This window comes from Schistocerca nitens, chromosome 2 (assembly GCF_023898315.1).
Source record: "Schistocerca nitens isolate TAMUIC-IGC-003100 chromosome 2, iqSchNite1.1, whole genome shotgun sequence".
Lineage (NCBI taxonomy): Eukaryota > Metazoa > Arthropoda > Insecta > Orthoptera > Acrididae > Schistocerca > Schistocerca nitens.
In genome coordinates, this window is record NC_064615.1 from 12,486,531 (window position 1) to 12,505,394 (window position 18,864).

Here is an 18,864-nt window from a genome sequence, read left to right on the forward strand (position 1 = left end):
GTTGTATTATGCGGTGTAGGCTGCGACAGAATACTTATTAGACTAATCTGCCACTGAGCTGTTGTGTATATCTTACTAAACTGTTTATTTTATTGTAACCGTGTAACTTCGATATAGTTTCCTTTTTATAGCTCTGGGGATGACAATACATATTTCCGAGACTATTAATCCAATAAATGTGTGAAGATAGTGATCATGGCAGTTACATTGATTTTGAAAAGAAGACTACAGTACATTTATATATGTACTGATTAGTATATATTTCATGAATTTTACATTTCAATGACGCAGTTATTAGATCGTAATGGAAAATAGGAACACGAGACTCAAACCAGCGATTGCCAACTTTGTTTCGTATTTACGATTTATGAGGTTCATGCAAATGCTCGTAGAACATCTACCATAGCTATAAAAAAAAAATTGAATCGGCTGAGAATCGAACTGAGGCCAGCCACGTTGCAAGCGAGCAATATATGACGATACAATGACCTCCAGCAACAAAATCGGCAAAGAATTGGAGAATTATGGATGAAGTCGATTTTGAGCATGTTATTTTAAATTTCAGGCAACTGAAGCCATATTTCCACATTGTGAACGAAACGATCCGCACTCGCTGCAAAATACTTTTTATTTAAAGTCACGACCGCTTTAGCGTCAATTGAAGACGCATCTTCAGGTGGTGGAGATCCTTTTTAACATGTGATAGAGGAAAGCTAACTGCCTTCGAGCCGCTCCCCACTATTCTCGTCAAGTTAGAATCAAACAGCACGCTAAAAGCGGTAGTCCACAATAAAAATAAACAAGGCGGAAGAATCGTGCCACGGGCAGGAAGATGGCAAGGCAGTACTGACCGCTCTGCGATCATTTCCGTGGTTTACTTAATTGAAATAGTCGATTTTCTCGTGAATTTTTGAAAGCTCCATCGATTTTGTTTGGGCTGTGTGATATTTCAGTTCTGTTTTTCAAGTAAAAAAAAAATATAGAAAACATAAAACTCCGATTGCCATTTGGTTTTCTTGCAAGACTACAGCTTGGATTGCCCACCCAGGAGTGCCTGAGAATTATACAATACCAGACTGCAAGCTATCGCAACGTTAATTTGATGTACACTTCGTCTGGCAGAAAATAAAACACATGTAATGTGTTACAATTTGGATTTTCCTATTCCTTAGGAACTGGGGGCATGGCAAGATTATCGAAGCTCAGATTACGAAATAGTACACTGCCCACAGTGTATTTTTTGGTTTATCACTGTTTCTTCTGCTTCTGCTTTTGTTTGCTGCCTCTGAAGAAGGAGACTATCCGCCGCGTGACGAAGTAGACAAGGCAGAGTGTGAGAGCGGCGACCGCCAGAACGAAAGCGACGACGTCTATCAGCAGCAGCTGCCACCAGTGCAGGTCGAGGGCGGCGCTGCGCAGGTGTGGGGCCCCCCTGTGGCGGATCACGTACTCGATCCACCACACGGCACGCTCCAGCGAGTCCGCCTTGTGCTCGCGGAACACGGCCGACAGCTTCTTCATATTATCCATGTACCTGCACAGTGGAAACAAAACGATAAGTTCAGCTGTCCTCTAAAGCAGCGAATGAAGTCGTTAATTCCTGTACAACAAAAATACATCTTTTGGCATTACGTGAGTTACTGGTGTCAGTGTATTCACAACACGCCAGGAAAGTCAATGACGGTGAAAGCAGCAGAGAGTTCTCAACTCTGGGGTGTTTTATGGAGCCAATGATATTCATGACAGCACAGGTGCATGAACTAGTGCAACTGATACCTGCCTTGTGATTGTGATTTTGCCCGCATAGAACCGAAGAAAGGATAGCGCGTGATTTTGCCCGCATAGAACCGAAGAGAGGATAGCGACTTACGTCTACACACCAAACCAGCGGATAAAGGTAATTCGGGAGAGTGCTTAGCAACAAAGCATTGTTGATGCTGAGCGATCCATGATCAGAGATCAGAAAATCTTCTCCATCTACATCCACATTTATAATCTGCAAGCCACCCAACGGTGTGTGGCGGAGGGCACTTTACGTGCCACTGTCATTGCCTCCCTTACCTGTTCCAGTCGCGTATAGTTCGCGGGAAGAACGACTGCCAGAAAGGCTCCGTGTGCGCTCCAATCTCTCTAATTTTACATTCGTGATCTCCTCGGGAGGTGTAAGCAGGGGGAAGCAATATATTCGATACGTCATCCAGAAACGCACCCTCTCGAAACCTGGACAGCAAGTTACACCGCGATGCAGAGCGCCTCTCTGGCAGAGTCTGCCACTCGTGTTTGCTAAACATCTCCGTAACGCTATCACGCTTACCAAATAACCCTGTGACGAAACGTGCCGCTCTTCTTTGGATCTTCTCTATCTCCTCTGTCAACCCGACCTGGTACGGATCCCAGTGTGAAATAACCTATTCTTCTGGCAAGTAATCAAGGGAAGTCGAAAATGACGTATAAACTCATCGAGTGTCATAAGAATTGTATGACTGCAAACAGTCTGGTCACATTTCCGTTCCAAGAGAAACGGGTTCGTAATTATCAATTGCATAACATGCTTCTGAAGATTTTCACTGAGGTGACAACATTCACGTGATGTGCATATAAACAGATGGCGGTAGTGTCGCGTGCACAAGGTGTAAAAGGGCAGTGCGTTGACAGAGCTCTCATACGTCCACAGATAATTCATGTGAACAGGTTTCCGATGTGATGACTATGGCCGCATGACAGGATTTATCAGACTACTGGACAATTCTAGCATGCTGGTCCCCGGCACGTATCAGTTCTGCGGATTAGTGTCGAGGTCCGGTGCGCCGGCCAGTCTGTGGATCGTTTTTAACGCGGTTTTCCATCTGCCTCGGCGAGTGCGGGCTGGGTCCCCTTGCTCCGCCTCAGTTACACTATGTCGACGATTGCTGCGCAAACACTGTCTCCACGCACGCGTACAGCCTAATTACTCCTACCACGCAAACAGGGGCTACACTCGCCTGGTGTGAGACGTTGACGTTCTCGGGGGGGGGGGTCCACTGGGGGCCGAACTGCACAATAGCCCTAGGTTCGGTGTGGGGCGGCGGTGGGGTGAGTGGACGGCTTTAGCCTGTTGTGAACCACTGAAGGCTACGGCGGGGACGAAGCCTCTCCGTCGTTTCTGTGTCCCCATTTCCATACAGTACAATACAGTACAAAGTATCCGAAAATACATTGCTATAATCTGAAAGCTTAAAAGTACATAGAGTACTGTGCCGTCCCCAGTGCAAATACTGCAAATAACTCGAACATTATATTCAAAAACAAATACAGTCAACGAGAGTTTTTATACTAAATATTATGTTGTGTGTGATACTGACCGCTCACGCGGTGTATAATTTTTCTCCTGTGTATTGTGATTATTATTAAAATATGGACGTAGACTTTCGATTGCAAAAAGTAGTCGCGTGTGCGCTACTGCCACAATGAACAATTAATGTGAAGAAGAACTGTGTTCAATTGTCTTCTTTTATCAGTTCACTCTCTCTCTCTTGTCTGCTGTCTGAGAAGTCGGACATATTGGTTCACGGCAGTTGAATGTAAGCTCAGTTTAATATTAATCTGATAATATATTAGTTTAATGTTATTATTCACTTTTATTTGTAAGAGGTGAGCCCTATCTCATGTCCGTTTCCTTTGAATACCACTATTCTGAGTAATTTTCAGCACAACAATTGCTGCCGCCGCTGCAGTCACAGAAGCCATTACGTTGCAATCTCAATTCATGAAATTCGCGGAAGCGAAGAATTCGTCGACTTAAAATATAATAAACATTTTTCCCACAGCCGACTGACGCAGCAGAAGAAGAAGACGTAGTTTTAAGATTTTCATTTTCAATTCTAGGCCGAATCCAGAGCCACGACTCAGACTACAATTTAATTATTAAAAGTGGTAAGAAAGAAACCTCTCGCGCGTGTGTGGGCAATTGCAAATAATAATCAAAGATCTCGATAAGAATGTTCAGCCGAGGCAAAAATACCAAAAAATTATTTTAGTCCTTATTTTAAATGTAACGTGTTTCAAGATTAGTTCGTATTACAGTAATTAACGTGAGCAATTAGTTTTCTCAGAAGTAATCTTTATTAACCAACCAATTTTCAAAAAGTAATTTAAATTCAAATCAAAACCAAAGTATGAACTATTTTGAAACAAAAAAGCCCACCACGTCACAACATCTAAATATTTTATTATATTTTTTTATTATTAACAGTATTAGGGAGAGTATCTCTGGATAACACTTTTGAGTGTCTCAAGTAGTATTATAACCAACAACACTGAGCATACCCAAATCTCCATAAAACCGGAACTAAGCCCCTCCCCACACCCCCTGATGTACGAGATCGTGCCATGTCAGCTACTTGTCGCTACTGGGTAATAGTGCCAGTTCGGTTTCCAGATACCAAGCACGTGCGGCATCTAAGTCGTAAACTACACTTCAGGGAGATGCTGTTAAATGCAAACCAAACATCAAATATAGTACGTAGTCACATCAATGTCAAAAACTGCCAGTGTTAACTATGTCACACCCTATACAAACACAGCCATCCCTCAGTTTAAAAGCTGATTAAAAGAGTCAGTCTTAAAAATCGCACTTCGAGAGAATAATGAAGCTCCTTGTTACAGACATACGGTTACATCAGCTCAAGAGAGCCGGTGGCAGCTATATGTTATAAGGTGCATTGTAAGAAGCAACAAGCTTAAAATGTTCATTTTCCAAACTATAATGGTTCTTCTTGTTAAAAACGTAAAGTTATATGAGCCCACGAACGCTAGTAACAGGTGTATCTCACAGTGTCCGCACCATAGAACACACACTGAGTGTAAAAACCAAAAATAAAAATCAGTAAACTCTAAAAAGTTAAACATTTAACAAGATAACCTTTCAGAAAACGCAGTATGTAGCATAATTCAATTACACAGCATCCAGCGCGTAGCCATTAATATTAAATAATGATCTCAGTGTGTCGAAATACACTTGCTACCTTCCAGCCAGTTACTCATTTAGGAGTCGCCTGTGTGTTTGTCCTATGTGCTTAGTTCGCTACTTCCATTTCTTTCAGGATGTTAAATGCTTTTCCTTTTTGAGCATAGTGGGGAATCTTTAAATTTTTCAACGTGGGAGGGCGGGGGGGGGGGGGGGGGGGCACTAGATTTTAGCTATGACGCAAGGCCAGAGTGATGTCTAACTTGGCAGTTTTTATTTAAGAGGTGTTCTTGAAATCTGACTTACAGTGTTCTGCCACTTTGGGAAACGTACGCAGCTTGACATTCGTCACATTTTGGCAAGTACACGCTTCAACATCGGTATCTACCTCTGATCGACTGCTTACTCCGTATATACGTAAACTGAATAGTTTTACCTCCAGAGAGAACTACTTGAACGTCTATTCCACGGAAGAGTTTAGCTAGATGCTACCAAAAGTTACGTAAAAAAGGCAAGTGTATGTAGTTGATATGTACATCATACAGAGTGTTAGGAGAAGTAACGTGATTTTTACACCTATTTTCTTCATAGAGTTTATTTACTATAGAAGTGCTGTAGCCATTTTTAACAAAATGTGTTTGAGGTTCTCAAGTTCTACGCTGACAGCTGAGACAGCTAAGACCTAATACTAGAACCCGCGCAGCCATTGCTTTTAAAAAACTGGGCCTATATTGCCGGGGGTGTTATGATGAAGGATGGACGGTGGAGTCGCTCGTGGTCATTTCTCTGAAAATGTCAATGTGGAGTTTAGTAACTACCTGAAGCAGCTGCATGTCAAGATAAAGTAATACTGGGTCCAAGTTCTCATGGGTGTACACCACTTTGGGATGGAGCGCATAGAATTCATTGGTTAGTGTAACATTCTCTGAAGCATCACCATTAAATCCAACTGTTACATCATCGACATAGCGCGATAAAATGGGATATTATAACACGTCGGTGACTTCTCGAAAAATTTACAGTTGAGATGATTTACAAAGACATCCACTAGAAAACCAGTTAGGCTACTACCCAGAGCGAGTCATTCGCATCATTTATATACATGATTATTATGTGCAAGATAACTGTGTGACGTGGCTGCCCTCTTCTCGAAAAATTTACAGTTGAGATGATTTACAAAGACATCCACTAGAAAACCAGTTAGGCTACTACCCAGAGCGAGTCATTCGCATCATTTATATACATGATTATTATGTGCAAGATAACTGTGTGACGTGGCTGCCCTCTTCTCGAAAAATTTACAGTTGAGATGATTTACAAAGACATCCACTAGAAAACCAGTTAGGCTACTACCCAGAGCGAGTCATTCGCATCATTTATATACATGATTATTATGTGCAAGATAACTGTGTGACGTGGCTGCCCTCGCACTCTCGTGAAGGCATGTTTTCATTATCTAGCAGGTTGGTCAACCTTACCAATACCTCCTTTAGTAATGAACAAACAGAATTAGGTGGCAAAGTGCTAAAATATACACTACTGGCCATTACAAATGCTACACCAAGAAGAAATCCAGATGATAAACGGGTATTCATTGGACAAATATATTATACTAGAACTGACATGTGATTATATTTTCACGCAGTTTGGGTTTACAGATCCTGGAAAATCAGTAACCAGAACAACCACCTCTGGCCGTAATATCGGCGCCGATACGTCTGGGCACTGAGTCAAACAGGGCTTGAATGGCGTGTACATTTATGACAAGGAACATTTACCTACTGGGTTATTTTTACGCGCGGTATGTCATGTAGAAATGTAGAAACACGTAAGGCAATACTGACCCTACGACTTATCTTAGAAGATAGATTAAGGAAAGGCAAACCTACGTTTTAGCATTTGTAGACTTATAGAAAGCTTTTGACAATATTGACTGGAATATTCTCTTTCAAATTCTGAAGGTGGCAGGGGTAAAATACAGGGAGCAATAGGCTATTTACAATTTGTACAGAAACCAGATGGCAGTTATAAGAGTCGAGGGGCATGAAAGGTAAGCAGTGGATGGGAAGGGAGTGAGACAGGGTTGTAGCCTATCCCCGATGTTATTCAGTCTGTACATTGAGGCCGGCCGAAGTGGCCGTGCGGTTAAAGGCGCTGCAGTCTGGAACCGCAAGACCGCTACGGTCGCAGGTTCGAATCCTGCCTCGGGCATGGATGTTTGTGATGTCCTTAGGTTAGTTAGGTTTAACTAGTTCTAAGTTCTAGGGGACTAATGACCTCAGCAGTTGAGTCCCATAGTGCTCAGAGCCATTTGAACCATTTGTACATTGAGCAAACAATAAAGGAAATAAAAGAAAAATTCGGAGTAGGAATTAAAATGTATGGAGAAGAAATAAAAACTTTGAGGTTCGCCGATGAGATTGTAATTCTGTCAGAGACAGCAAAGGATTTGGAAGAGCTGTTAAACGGAATGGACAGTGTCTTGAAAAGAGGCTATAAGATAATCATAAAGAAAAGGAAAGCAAGGATAATGGAATGTAGTCTAACTGCATCAGGTGATGCTTAGGGAATTAGAATAGGAAATGAGACACTTAAAGTACGAGATGAGTTTTGCTATTTCGGGAGCAAAATAACTGATGACAGTCGAAGTAGGGAGGATATAAAATTTAGACTGGCAATGGCAAGAAAGGCGTTTCTGAAGAAGAGAAATTTGTTAACATCGAGTATAGGTTTAACTGTCAGAAAGTCATTTCTCAAAGTATTTGTATAGAGTGTCGCCTTGGATGGATGTGAAATGTGGACAATAAATAGTTTAGACAAGAAGAGAATGGAAGCTTTCGAAATGTGGTGCTACAGAAGATTGTTGAAGATTAGATGGGCAGATCACATAACTAATGAGGAGGTAGTGAATAGAATTGGGGAGAAGAGAAATTTGTAGCACAACTTGACTAGAAGATCGGATCGGTTTGGTAGGACATATTCTGAGGCATCAATGGATCACTAATTTAGTATTGGAGGGCAGCTTGGAGGGTAAAAATCGTAGGGGGAGACCAAGAGATGAGTACACTAAGCAGATTCAAAAGGATGTAGGTTTAAGTAGGTACTGGGAGATGAAGAAGCTTGCACAGGATAGAGTAGCAAGGAGAGCTGCACCAAACCAGTCTCTCGAATGAAGACCACAACAACAACATCCCATGCATTCACAGCTATCGAATATCGATAAGTTCTTTTATGTCTTCTTGGAAATCCAGTGTCACTAGGTGGGGTCATGCCACTAATATGAAATTATCTATTTCTTCCGTAGGCCAAGCCGAAGATGCAGAATTAAGGTAAAATGCGTCATTGGTAAGTAATAAAATTTTTTAACACTGCAACCAAAACTGCTTGTTTCTTCATATCACACATATTTGTTGCTATACCAGTCCCGGAGTGAAATGGAAAAAGTTTTAGTTTCACACATTTAGAGCCATATCTTCAAGGACACATCCGTGTACAAACAACAGCATACTGTATAAGAATACTGTTTCGTTTAAAATGTAGTTGAAAAACGGAAGAAACTATATAGGGAAATTATTTACTCACTTTTATTTCATAATTCAGTTCAAACAATAAGCAGTAGATGACCCAACATTCTTTGTCCATGTACATGTTGGACAGCCGTCAGCTGTATAAGCAAAAGACGACAGTGAAAATACCACTTATTGCGGAAAATCTGTGTTCGAGTCACTGTCCAGCACAAATTTTCAATGTATTCATTTCGTTATACAGTTGATGGTTGTTGGTATTTACAGCTGCGATACGTATCACTTATTTCCTAACGGCTGTAATCCCCACACTGCGTGATCCTTCCAACAAGCATGCATGATCGAGAGAACTTTGCGTCGTACTTGTTAGCAACACAGGCACCCCAATATAGGACCCTTTGCCCAGTTGCGGTAAAAATGTTCAGCTGTCAAGACGTTGGTAGTACATTTCAAAATATGGAAGAATACACGAAACATCATCCCGACACAGGAAAACTAGGTTGAAGTGTAAAACAGATGCATTGAAAGAACAGAAAAAATGATATGTTTTGGTGCTGAAAGCTACGTTCATATTGGTAAGGTAAAATAATGCTCATAAAGCAGATCCTGTATGATTGTGCGATAGGGTGTGAAGGTAAGAATGTAGATAAAATACTACTTATAAAATAGATCATCATACCATGTCTGCTTTAAGAAATTTATTGTACCTTACCATTGTGAACGTAAATTGGAAGGAAGGTCAGCGTTGGTCGTAATATTGATGTTTTATTGACAGCAAAATCGATTTTCAATCACATAGTGATCATCCTCAGTGCCGTAGTGTACAAATTAAACTCATTGTGATCGTTTCATAGCTTTGGTTATTGATAATAACTTGACATCAGTGCCTAAGATTTTAATTTGTACACTATAGCACTGAAGATGATCACTATGTGATTGAAAATCGATTTTGCTGTCCATAAAACATCAATATAACGGCCAACGCTGACCTTCCTTCTAATTTCACGTATATGGTCGTTGTGCACACAGTACTCTATGGAGACGCCAATCAATTGTGAACGTAGCTTTCAACACCTACAGATGTCATTTGTTTTTTTCTTTGGCACGCGTCTGTTTTACCGCTATATGCTTATCCTAGATGTTCTACTTTACTTCTGCCAGTATCTCGTCTCCTACCTTCCAAACTTTACAGAAGCTCTTCTGTGAACCAGGAGAACTAGCACTCCTGAAAGAAAGGATACTGCGGAAACATGGCTTAGCCACAGCCTGGGGGATGTTTCCAGAATGAGATTTTCACTCTGCAGCGGAGTGTGCGCTGGTATGAAACTTCCTGGCAGATTAAAACTGTGTGCCCGACCGAGACTCGAACTCGGGACCTTTGCCTTTCGCGGGCAAGTGCTCTACCAACTGAGCTACCCAAGCACGACACACGCCCCGTCCTCACAGCCTTTCTTCAGCCAGTATCTCGTCTCCTACCTTGCAAACTTTACAGAAGCTCTTCTGCGAACCTAGCATTCATTCTGGAAACATCCCCCAGGGCGGTGGCTACGCCATGTCTCCACAGTATCCTTTCTTTCAGGAGTTCTAGTTCTGCTAGGTTCGCAGAAGAGCTTCTGTAAAGTTTCGAAGGTAGGAGACGAGATACTGGCAGAAGTGGAGCTGTGAGGACCGGGCGTGAGTCGTGCTTGGATAGCTCAGATGGTAGAGCACTTGTCCGCGAAAGGCAAAGGTCCCGAGTTCGAGTCTCGGTCGGGCACACAGTTTTAATCTGCCAGGAAGTTTCATATTTATCACAATTTAACTAAGAAAGTTGGGTGATCTATTGATTATTGCTTAAACTAAAGTATGAAGTAAAATATGCGTACGTAAATTTTCCTATATAGTTTCGTATATAGTTCAAGTAAATTTTAACCAAAAAAGGATCTTCGTATGTTTCGGTCTGATGTAAACGTGAAGATGTGGTTCTAACGCTGCCGAACTAGTTGGATCGTATGTAGATATTTATGATACAGGTGAAGCTGTCGTCTTCGTTATGAGACAATTCCACAGTTGTGAACGCCTACAAAACATAATTTACTGGATTGGACAGAAGTTGCTTGCAGGCGTGTCCGACGGGTCGCGATTTAGTCGCTTTGGAAAGATGCTGAGCTTCGAGAGCATCGATGGTGAATTGAGGCCTTTAACCGAGAGTGTATATGACGTGTAGTTAAGGCCGGGTTCTTCTGTGATGTTTTGGGCGTGTATTTCGTATCACTACTCTGGTTCACTTCCTTAGGTTAACGGGAACGTTAACCAGGGTGTTTGCCTCAGCATTCTCGGTGACCAAGGCTTTCTCCTTCTTCTCCCTGTTCAGGATCAGTGTGCCGTGAACACACCCGCCGTACAAGACGATAACAGCCGTTATCACAAGGCTGTCTTGTTGACGAACACTCAAGCGACCTATCCCAGCTCAGATGGCCTGCTTAATCACCCGGTCTTAATCCCACATAAACTGACTGGGATTTTATCGTGAGTGTCTTCATCTTGATATACCTGAAGAAATTTCGTCGCGAAGACGGGCCTTTAACGCGGCTAGAGGCGGTGGTGTACCTGACAGCGTTACATCTTCAGGGAAGAGTCATTTGTGATTCGATGTGCTTAGTTACAGTGTTGGCGTTATTGAAATAGAAATAAGAGTCGTAATAATAGATCAGATCACAAGTGTTCAAGACACATAATCTGATAGGAACGTCGATTACTTACTTTGGATCCTCCAAAACAGTTCGTATAGCAGACACTAGTGTGTCCATCGTAACGTCTCTCAACTCCATTCTCACGCCGATCTCGGCTTGGGCAATCTTGGCAGCAATATGTGGCTGGTCAGCCATGAATGGGATGACCAGAAACGGAACCGCGTGGTACATGGCCTCATTCATGCTCTGCAGGCCGCCTTGCGTAATGAAGAGACGAACTTTCGGGTGAGCTGTGGACAAAATTTAACGTGTAATGCGTTTAGAGAGTTGTACAAGACAAAGTACTTGGTTTGGATGAGATCCTTATTTCTTATGTACTGATATGGGAGTTGTAAAACACTTTAACAATGTCAGGTAGGAGAGAATGTTTTACCTGGACTAGAATGTAAGTAATGGGACAACGTGGTTCCTGACCCACTCTGAGAGAGGGGGGGGATATTTTCAGAGAGGGGGGAGGACGAAACGGTCATAAAGAGGGGGAAGAAGGATAGGCAGAGAGTGGGCTGGAGGACACGGACACAGGGGGGTAAGAGGAGAAGGGGAACAGGATATGTTCAGAGAGAGGGGGAAGTGGAAATGGACAGTGTGGGAGGAAGGTGTAGGAGGTAGATGGAATATGGAGATGGTAGTAGGCAGGCGGAAAATGAAGAGGGTTAGGAGAGATGGATAAAGACTTGGTGGAGGAGGAGATAGAGAGGGTGAGGAGATGGACAAGGAGAGGGGGCAGGAGGAGATGGATCGAGAGAGGGGGAGGAGCCACATCTGTAAGTGGGAGAATCTGCAGGTAAAAGCTTCATTTTTTGTAATACTTGTTGCTCAGATTAAGATGACGTACTCCCCTACTCCTACATGAATTATCGATCTGATGGCTCTCTCTTTCTTTGTATTTTTGATCTCTATCTTACGAAATGCTGCCAAATTTGTGTTGTATCATTGCAACGAATTTCTCCAAAATTTCTTTTCCATTTGATACATCTACATCTATATCTACATACATACTCCGCAAGCCACCTGACGGTCTGTGGCGGAGGGTACCTTGAGTACCTCTATCGGTTCTCCCTTCTATTCCAGTCTCGTATTGTTCGTGGAAAGAAGGATTGTCGGTATACCTCTGTGTGGGCTCTAATCTCTCTGATTTTATCCTCGTGGTCTCTTCACGAGTCATACGTAGGAGGGAGCAATATACTGCATGACTCTTCGGTGAAGGTATATTCTCGAAACTTCAACAAAAGCCCGTACCGAGCTACTCAACGTCTCTCCTGCAGAGTCTTCCACTGAAGTTTGTCTATCATCTCCGCAACGCTTTCGCGATTACTAAATGATCCTGTAACGAAGTGCGCTGCTCTCCGTTGGATCTTCTCTATCTCTTCTATCAACCCTACCTGGTACGGATCCCACACTGCTGAGCAGTATTCAAGCAGTGGGCGAACAAACGTACTGTAACTTACTTCCTTTGCTTTCGGCTTGCATTTCCTTAGGATTCTTCCAATGAATCTCAGTCTGGAATCTGCTTTACCGACGATCAACTTTATATGATCATTCCATTTTAAATCACTCCTAATGCGTACTCCCAGATAATTTATGGAATTAACTGCTTCCAGTTGCTGACCTGCTACATTATAGCTAAATGATAAGGGATCTATCTTTCTATGTATTCGCAGCACATAACACTTGTCTACATTGAGATTCAATTGCCATTCCCTGCACCAAAGCGTCAATTCGCTGCAGATCCTCCTGCGTTTCAGTACAATTTTCCATTGTTACAACCTCTCAGTATACTACATCATCATCCGCGGAAAGCCTCAGTGAACTTCCGATGTCATCCACAAGGTCATTTATGTATATTGTGAATAGCAACGGTCCTACGACACTCCCCTGCGGCACACCTGAAATCACTCTTACTTTGGAAGATAAAGTGCAGTGAGTTTAATTTTAACCCCATCTAGTGTTTGTCAAGTCCATTTCTATTTATTTTCTTTCGGAAGTAAGTCCTAAGAACACATATGTCGTTCTTCTGACAAACTGATACCCTTTTCTATTTCTAGTGTAATATCGAATGTCTCCATCGTACTTTACGTTTTATCCTACTTTCGTATTAAAATCACTCACTTTCATCAGTGTACTTTGCGGTCATATATGGTTTCCTTTATGTCTGCATGGAGTTCTTCTATTTCATTACCAGAATGTGAGCTAGTGCATGGAGCTGAGTAGTCTCCACGGAAGATCTTTCGTGTTTTCTAAAAACAGTGCTCCTATTCTGTCTGAGGATGCTTGAATACATCTATATTTGGGTATTAATAGTTAATACAAAGGTAAAAGTATCTTCACACTTCGGCATTTAGAAAAATTGACTGCAGGGTAAGCTCACCAAGGACGGCTTCCTGCGGCAGCCACTTGCTGACCATCAGATTGTCTGGCTGAGACGGCATGGAGTCGTTCTCCCATTTCCAGAGGACGCGCTGCGGCAGCTGCCTGAACGCCTCCAGGAAGGCCTGGATCTTCTCCACTGGCAGAGCGTTGCTTCGGACATTCGAGCCGAGACTGAAGTAGATGACACCGTGTTCGGCTCCATCGAGGAATTCCTGCAGGTTCTGCAACGTTCAACATTGTTGTAATACCTGTCTGACAAGTGAATAACAGGAGCGTCGAAAATGAATTGATAGGAGTAAATAAGGAATTCGATTACTCGATAAATAGTACAGTTCTCATGCCTGTCAATTCAACTAAGTATCTGGGTGATAAAGTTACGAACAACTTCAGTTGGAAAGACCACATAGATAATATTGTGGGGAAGGCGAGCCAAAGGTTGCGTTTCATTGACAGGACACTTAGAAGATGCAACAAGTCCACTAAAGAGACAGCTTACACTACACTCGTTCGTCCTCTGTTAGAATATTGCTACGCGGTGTGGGATCCTTACCAGGTGGGATTGACGGAGGACATCGAAAGGGTGCAAAAAAGGGCAGCTCGTTTTCTATTATCACGTAATAGGGGAGAGAGTGTGGTAGGTATGATACGCGAGTTGGGATGGAAGTCATTAAAGCAAAGACGTTTTTCGTCGCGGCGAGATCTATTTACGAAATTTCAGTCACCAACTTTCTATTCCGAATGCGAAAATATTTTGTTGAGCCCAACCTACATAGGTAGGAATGATCATCAAAATAAAATAAGGGAAATCAGAGCTCGAACAGAAAGGTTTAGGTGTTCGTTTTTCCCGCGCGCTGTTCGGGAGTGGAATGGTAGAGAGATAGTATGATTGTGATTCCATGAACCCTCAGCCAAGCACTTAAATATGAATTGCAGAGTAATCATGTAGATGTAGATGATGTAGATGATGCCACTCCAACCGAAAACTGGAGTTAACGGCATTGAAACAGGTGGCGTGAATAGTACAGGGTTTTTTTATAAATGAATATCAAGGATTTAACGCTTTATAATATTTATTACATTAAACTTACAGTTATAAATGATATATCAGATGAAAGAGAAACTCAAACAGTTTTACCAGGAACCTTATAAATGTTCAGTGTGAGCACCTTTGTCACACGGCACACATCAAGTCTATATTCGAGTTAGTTGCTGTGCAACGTGCGTTCCGGCTGAAGTTCGGTTGTGATCCTCCAAGTGATAATAACATTCATAGATGGTATCATCGATTTGAAGATACCGGCTGCGTTTGTAAAGGGAAGAGCACAGGACGACCAAGAGTTAGGGAAGAGACTGTTGAGCGAGTGAGAGAGCCGTTCACTTGCAGCCCAGAGAAATGAGTCCAGAAGGCTGTTCGTGAATTACAAGTTCTCGTGTCGACTGTTTGGAAAGTTTTAAGAAAACACGTAGAACTACGTCCTTACCGTTTACAGTTATTACAGGCTCTAAAGCCGGCAGACCATGGATTACGTGCCAACTTCGCAAACGAAATGTTGTTTCATTGTGATGAACATTTTCTGGAACATGTTGTCTTTAGTGTTAAATCGACCTTTCACCTTAGTGGACATGTTAACACTCAGAATGTGCGCATCTGGGGCTTAGAAAATCCTCAAGAAGTGGTATAAATGCAACGAGATTCCCCTAAAGTGACTGTTTTTTGTGCCGTATCCCGGCAGAAAGCTTATGGGCCTTTCTTTTTTGTTGAACCTACTGTAACTGGCACTTCTTACCTTGACACACTAGAGCAGTGGATGTCCCCTCAGTTCGAAGAAGATGAGCCAGGCGATTGGTTTAACTTCACTGTACCCAAGCGCAGGATAGGCCGCAAGGGGCCCAATGACAGGGCTTACTTTGCATGGCCTCCACGTTCACCCGACCTAACGCCATGCGATTTCTTCCTTTGTGGCTTCATCAATGATCGTGTGTACGTGCCTCTGCTATCAGCAAACCTCCCTGAATTAAGAAACCGGATTGAAGCAGCTGTTGCTATAATCACTGAAGACACACTTATCAACGTTTGGGAAGAACTCGGCTTCAGACTTGATGTGTGCCGTGTGACAAATGGTGCTCACATTGAACATTTATAAGGTTTTTGGTAAAACTGTGTGAGTTGCTCTTTCATTTGACATATCATTTATAACTGTAAGTTTAATGTAATAAATATTGTAAAGCGTTAACACCCCGATATTCGTTTATAAACACCCTGTATTATTGCTTTGTATTGGAGGCCCTTTGATCGAATTGAGAGCTGACAGAAATATTTTACCAATAGCTAGTGTTTCGTCTGCCGAACTAAAAACATCAAATTTAGTATAAGAAAATAAGCACATCAAACAAAACAATTATTCACCCTCAGGAGACATTACACATAAACTGTGAATTGCCCCATCTAGCCTAGGGAACAGCTACATTTCGGATAGGAAAAAGAGACCACACGTATCTTCAGGCGTGCACTATCTACCAGGAATGTAAGCGTGCAGTCCTATGAACACGAATATTGTCATCTGGGGTGAAAAGTGCGTCCACAGCAAACCCAATTCGAATACTTGCTCCCTGAGAATGTTGTAATAAAAACCATTGTAAAAGTTCATAGAAAACTGAATGCATGGGTGCAAGTCACGGTACGAAAAGCACCCTCAAAACATCACAAAACTATCTCTGGGCGAAGTATTCCTCCCGCACGTCTCTTTGGACTGTCGGGGCATTCGACGCCTGGCATCATTTGAAAAGATGCAAACTAGCGACTCGTCGGGAAACACTACTCGCTTGCAGTCATCTACTGTCGAGTTTCTGTGTGGTTTGCCCATTCAGACGGCGCAGCTGCAAATGCCGCTGTGAGTAACGTCCGTTTTCGTTCAACCCAAGTCTAAACGTCTACTGCGTACAGTTCCCCCATCAATTTTCACTTGGAGAGTTGTTGAGATAAACCTGCATCCACTGACAGCAGCAGTTGTTTGGTTATGAATCCGAATGTCACTAACAATACATCACACTCACCTCCGTTCCCTGTCGGTTAGGTTTTCTTTTCCGGCCCTGTTGTTAAGTCCTGCTACCTTGACTACATCACCATCAGCAAACAGTTGTAGATTGCTGCTCACCCTATACTGCAGATCATTAATGCATATAGAGAACAAGAGTGGTTGTATGACACTTTTATTTGGTACTCACGACGAGGTCCTCGAATACGAACACTCACCGTCAAGGAGAACACACTGTGTTCTATTACTTAAAACGTTTTCGAGTGACCCACATATCTGGAAACCCATTCCGTATTCTCAGACCTTCGTTAATAGTCTGCAGTGGATCATCGTGTCAAACGCTACCCGAAAATCACACGTGCGGAGTTTTCCAAAACCGTGCTGATTTGTGGATGGGAGTTTTCCGCGTCAAGGATATTTATTATATACGAACTTAGAATATGTTCGAGAATTCTTCAGCATACTGCTGTTAAGGATACGATTCTATAATTTTGGGAGTCCTTTCCTTCAACTTCTTATGTACAGGACCCTCTTGCGCTTTATGAGAGTCATTTGGGACTTTGTGCTGAGCATTAGATTCGCTATAGATACGTACATGTGTGCCCTCTTTAAAGCCGAAGTGGGATTCCCCCGTGGGCTACCAATTAATTTGTCGTCAACTCCTTGAGTTGCTTCTAACCGTCAGGGATGCCTATTTCTATGTGTTCCGTAGGGCAGTCTTTGTGATGGTCAAACGATGGTATGTTCCTCCTGCATGAATGATGTTCTATGCACCTATTTTAACAGTTCAGATTTCCATTCGCTGTCTTCTGTTGCTACATCAAAAACGGCTCTCAGCACTATGGGACTCAACATCTGACGTCATCAGTCGACTAGACTTAGAACAACTTAAACCTTACTATCCTGAGGACATCACACATATCCATGCCCGAGACAGGATTCGAACCTGCGACCGTAGCAGCAGCGCGGTTCCAGACTGAAGCACCTAGAACCCCACTGCTACAGCGGCCGGCTGTTGCTACAGCAGGCTCAGGACAAGAATTTTCTAATTCTCTCGGCGAGAACCTTCGCCAAGGTATGGCGATGGAAATTTTATTCTTCGTGCATGTATCTCTTTAAAGAAGCAGGAATTTCAACTAATTTTTGCCTCTTGACATTTCCACTTTTTTTTCTTTTTTTAACCCTAGAGTGCAGCATTTCCCGAATTTTGTTACTGAACCACCATTAATCCACTTACTCGGCACACACTTGTCCAAAGTGCGATTTACTGTGAGTGTAAACTTTACCCACAGTTCATCTACGCCCGTCATAGTGGAAATAAATGATGTTCATTCACTGTACAAGTAGGATGCTGCAACTACTTAAATGCTCTTTCAGGCTTAAATGCTCTCGTAGCCCTCTTGACGGTTCTGTTAAATTTTGTGACTATAGTCGCTGCGAAGACATTATGATCACTAATCGCTGTCTCTATAACGACACTCTTGGTAAGGTCGGGACTGACTGTAGCTACAGGGACTGAAATATTTTCGTTTTGCGTGGGTTTTCGAAATAGGTAGGCTAGCGACCTTGCTGCAGTGGTAATACCGGTTTCCGTCGTATTACCGTAGTTAAGCTCTGTCGGGCTTGGCTAACAGTTGAACGGGTCACCGCCCGAGTCTGGCGAGGGCTATTCGCAAGTGGTGTGGACTCACCCTGTGTGAGGCAATTGAGGAGCTACTTGACTGAGAAGCAGCGGCACAGGTCACGAAAACTGACAACTGCAGGAGAGCGATGTACTGACCACACGCCCCTCCTTATCCACATCCGGTGACGCTCTGAGAATGGCCGCGCGGGGTAGCCACGCGGTCTGGTGCGCCTTGTCACGGTCCGTGCGGCTCCCCCCGTCGGAGGTTCGAGTCCTCCCTCGGGCATGGGTGTGTGTGTCTTCCTTAACGTAAGTTAGTTTAAGTTACATTAAGTAGTGTGTAAGCTCAGGGACCGATGAACTCAGCGGTTTGGTCCCTTAAGACCTTACCACAAATTTCCAATTTTCTGAGGATGACATGGCGGCCGGTCGGTAACGTTGGGCCTTCAAGGCCTGTTCGGACGGTGTTTTATTGCTTGTTTTCGCCGAACTAACTGCTCAAGACAGTTTCCAGAAAATGTATTGAGAACTACTTAACAAGACTGGCTCTCCGTACTAGCAGCAATGAATCCACAGAATTCCCGCTCCATGCTCGCTGAAACAACTTCATTCATGGAGCGGTCATGGGCACACA

The 18,864-nt window shown here is 42.9% G+C and overlaps 1 protein-coding gene across 1 annotated transcript in view; it reads right to left on the minus strand.

The window, feature by feature from the left end:
• Positions 1–670: 670 nt before the first annotated feature.
• Positions 671–18,864, minus strand: part of LOC126234242 (UDP-glucosyltransferase 2-like) — a 76,839-nt gene continuing 58,645 nt past the window's right edge. The window contains exons 5-7 of the mRNA XM_049942935.1: positions 13,570–13,792; positions 11,212–11,431; positions 671–1,534 (exon numbers count right to left, since the gene is read on the minus strand). Of these exons, the coding sequence (XP_049798892.1) occupies positions 1,249–1,534; positions 11,212–11,431; positions 13,570–13,792 (729 nt within the window). The 3' untranslated portion in view covers positions 671–1,248. The remainder of the gene's footprint in view (positions 1,535–11,211; positions 11,432–13,569; positions 13,793–18,864) is intronic.